At 37.8% G+C, this 4,097-nt stretch overlaps 1 protein-coding gene across 1 annotated transcript; it reads left to right on the top strand.

Annotated features, from left to right (window-relative positions):
• The first annotated feature begins 1,393 nt into the window (after positions 1-1,393).
• On the top strand, positions 1,394-2,322 carry LOC137652849 (tigger transposable element-derived protein 1-like). Its single transcript, XM_068386244.1, has 2 exons — positions 1,394-2,033; positions 2,120-2,322. The coding sequence occupies exons 1-2, from the start codon at positions 1,394-1,396 to the stop codon at positions 2,320-2,322; spliced, it is 843 nt and encodes a 280-aa protein (XP_068242345.1).
• Positions 2,323-4,097: the final 1,775 nt, after the last annotated feature.

Here is a 4,097-nt window from a genome sequence, read left to right on the forward strand (position 1 = left end):
GAGGTAAATGTCTCTCTTTATTATGAATTACTCATTAAGGATGTCTGATAGTAAAAATAAACAAAAAACTCGAAAGAAAATAACAAGAGTAAAGGTCAACTCCATTCACAAGTTACAAATTCCAAACTAAAATGCAAAACGGAAACTAAATTTGAACTAAGTGGGGCTCTATGTAGTTTATGCAGCAATGTTAGGAAGGGAGTGAAGGATATAATCCAACTTAGTTTCATAAATTAACAAAAGACAAACAAAATTCTTAGATATTGGAATATAGACTTCTGAACTTTCAATATTTGGTAATTATACTCTCCCCTTATGTTACCATAGAACAAATAGTTATACACCTTCTCCTGTAAAAAAACAAAATCAATTGTAATATATACTTATACACCTAATTACTTATTATTATTATTATTATTATTATTATTATTATTATTATTATTATTATTATTATTATTATTATTACAGTGATCCTTCGCCACTTCGCGCTTCGTGCATCCCGATTTTTTTTCTTTTTCTTTTTTTTTTTTTTTTTTTTTTAAATACCACCGTATTGCGGAAGCATCCATGTTTCATCTCGATGCGTGAAAGAAACGGGTTCCTGGCCTGCCAGACAAGGAGAGCAGCTTGCTCTTATACCTACTGGAAGTAAGTCAAGACCCGTGATTGGTTACCAGCACGAGATCAACGAATCAGTGCGGGAGTGGATGTATCCAGTGAGCTGTTTGGCTGTGCATCATCGCATCCTTTCCCCTAGCATCTTCTCTTGGAGTATACCGCCGCAATGCCAGTTTCTCGTTCATTCTGTACTGTACTTTTACAAGTGTGATTTACCTAACATTTGGAAAGCCATTAAAATGCCTGCTAGGCACCATGCCCCTATGAAAGATTCCTCTAGTGAGCCGAAGAAGAGGAGGAAAATGATGACAAGCACTGAAAAGGTGAAACTTTTAGATATTTTAAGGAAGGTAGAAGATATGCTGCGGTGGCACGCCATTATAGCATGAATGAATTTACTGTGCCCTATGTAAGGAAAGGTGAAGTGAACATCCACAACACTGCAACAATTACGTTTAAAAAAGAAGTAAAACGTGTGTTAATGCCTCGCAATGAGCAAATTTTTAACATGGAAGTTGCATTAGCTTTGTGGATTACAGATTTTAGGAAAACCAACATGAGGTTGGATACTAATATGATCAGGACAAAAGCCATGTCTCTCTTTGATCAAACCTTGCCCGATGATGACGACAAACAAGAAGAGGCCGATGAAGACGATGCTAACGAACCATAGCGTACTAGCACTATGACGAGTGATTTGTTGCCTCGAGGATGAGGCTGTACAGCCAGCAAAGGCTGGTTCGACAATTTTCAAAAGAGATACGGCCTCAAAAGTATGCCTTTGTATGGCGAGACTGCCTCTGCCGACACCGATGCTTCCCATCCTTACATGGAGGCTGAATTTAAAAAAACTATCAAGGATGGCCAGTACATCCCCGAGCAAGTTTTCAACATGGACGAGACATGTCGTTTTTGGAAGAGAATGCCATCACGTACATTCTTCTTCATGTATGAAGGGCACAGACCAGGCTACAAGGTGCACAAGGACCGAGTCACAATTATCATGCATGGTAATGCTGCAGGCTTTATGATGAAGCCTGGCCTTAGTTATAAGGCAAAAAATCCACGGGCCTGGTTAACTAAAGCCCTGATAGCCGACTGGTTCAATCACTGCTTTGTTCCTGAGCTAAAGCTATATCTGGCTGAGAAGGGCCTCCCTTTCAAGATCCTTCCCTTGATGGAATGTGCAGGAGGCCATGCAACGGACCTGCAGTGTGATGAGGTGCAGATCAAATTTCTGTTCCTTAACATCGCAGCGCTTATACAGCCGATGGATCAAGGGGTTATTCCTGCATTTATGGCACTCTACACTTGTGTGAGGATAGAGGGCCTCATCGCGGCAGTTGACAATGACAACAACGATGAAGAAGGCTTCACTTTGAAAAAGTACTGCCGCAAGTACAACATTGCGTCATGTTTGACTTCCTTGCAGCAAGCATTGCAAGAAATGAAAACAGAAACCATCAGTTCTAGTTAGAAGAAATTATCCATGATTAAGCAGGCTTCACTCCTGACGAAATCCATCACTCAGCAGTGGAGAAGGCAGTGGCGCTGGCCCACACAATTAAGGATGAAGGATTTGTTGACATGACGAAAGAAGACATGAACAGATTTATCGAGGCCCATTCAGACCCGCTGACAGACGAAGACCTCCTTGAAATGACGAAGTTAGCAAGTGGAGAAGAGAGTGAAAGAGCAAGATAAGAAATGAATTAGACTGGAAGCATGGCAAGGGCATTGCAACGCTTTGCACAAGAATTCGATGACAACATGGTTAGAGCTGTCGAATTTTGCAACCGTGTTGATAGGGTTATAGCATTATACAAGGGAATTTTTGCAACAAAAGAAAAAGCAACGACAGTAACTACTTATCACCATGTTCTTGACAAAATTGAAAAAGCAAGCTACACCATCAGTGCCTCCAGCAGAAGAGCCTTCATGTGAACCTCGATCCTCTACGAGCAGAGTTGGAGCCTCTGTGCCTCTCTCACAAGCAGATGACGATAACCCAGCGCCGATATCTGATGATGATGAGGCGCTTCCAGAACTGCTTAAAAGGCCTCATTATGCCTGTGCAGTAACGCCATCATCACCATTCATCATCACATTCATTGAATTGTACAGGTCTGTCATCATCATCAGCCTTATGATTGTCATCGCCTTTGTTATCGTCATCATCGTTTTTGCAGCGTCGTCATCGTCCTTACAGCTGAAGATACTACTGTCGTTGGTGAGTGTTAGAACACCATAATATTGTATAGTATGAGAGACAGACATTGTGTGTGTGTGTGTGTGTGTGTGTGTGTGTGTGAATGTTTTGTATGCAGTAATTAAAACCTGTAAACTCAAGTAATGTATACGAGTGAGTTCATGTATATTATTTGTAGATTTATGTAAAATATTTGTGAATGATTGTAGTATACAAAACAGAACTGTACTGTAATGATTTTACATTTAAATGAAATAGATTTTAGGGGACATCCACTATGTCATGCATTATTTTTTCTAATTATTCAAAATACATACTATCTATATATGTTTTACACATGTAATACCTTCATCATATACAAATTTCAAGTCATTTGATCAAAAACTTTTTGATCTATTAACATAAATCAAGATTTAGAAAAAAAAGTAGATACATTTTCCTCAACTAATATGACACCAATTGTATTGAAAATCATATCATCAAGACTTGTTTATAAATCGGAAAATTTTTTGTCACAGATTTTCTATCATCCCTTCTTTTTAATGATTTTTCTTCTTAATTTCCTCTGTCTAGAAGTAAAATAATCATGAAAAAAGAGAAAAAAGAAAATCAAAATTGTGTTACACCAAAGTGTGTGATTTTTTTCCCTTTTTGAATATCTTTCTCTCTAAAATTGAACAATAAATAAGTATTGAAAATGTACCTGGGTGTGAATAATTATGTTTTTGAGTTATTAGCTTCCAAAGATTTGCTTTAAATTTTTGGTGGTTGTCTTTAAAAAATCAATATATAATTATTATGATAGCCTTAGTTTGTACTTTTATTGTTTATTCCTACATGAAGGCTCCTTAAATGAGGTATTTGAACCCTAAGTTTTCTAATACACTTGGCGCAAGGGTGTCATGAGTTTCCAGTGACCTCTCATTGTTGCCAGATTTTAGTTAGAATGTTCCAGCTTTGTACCCTTTTCCATGTGTCCTTCTCTTTTTGGTTCTTTTTGTTGCTCACTGCTTAATTTTTGTTCTTTCTATGACCTTAGGTAACATTGGCCTTGCTATGTAGTTGGCGAGGACGTTGTGAAAACAATGTACATACGAACTGCAAGTAAACAAACTCATGCATTATAACTTCTATACGTCTTTGGAAACTCAAGCTGTTCTTCTCTTAGTTCGTAGTTTATGTTCATCTACCCTCTACCAATGCGTTCCATCTCTGCTAGAAGTACGAGATTTCGAAATATAAGTGAAAAAATTGCTATATATAGGCATAA

The sequence above is a fragment of the Palaemon carinicauda genome, chromosome 14, assembly GCF_036898095.1.
Source record: "Palaemon carinicauda isolate YSFRI2023 chromosome 14, ASM3689809v2, whole genome shotgun sequence".
Lineage (NCBI taxonomy): Eukaryota > Metazoa > Arthropoda > Malacostraca > Decapoda > Palaemonidae > Palaemon > Palaemon carinicauda.

Bases quoted from the DNA above. Each gene is read 5' to 3' on its own strand.
- LOC137652849 (XM_068386244.1), top strand. From the start codon at position 1,394: ATGCCTTTGTATGGCGAGACTGCCTCTGCCGACACCGATGCTTCCCAT. The intron at 2,034-2,119 runs GTTTGACTTCCT...ATGATTAAGCAG, and splicing joins CAAGTACAACATTGCGTCAT to GCTTCACTCCTGACGAAATC.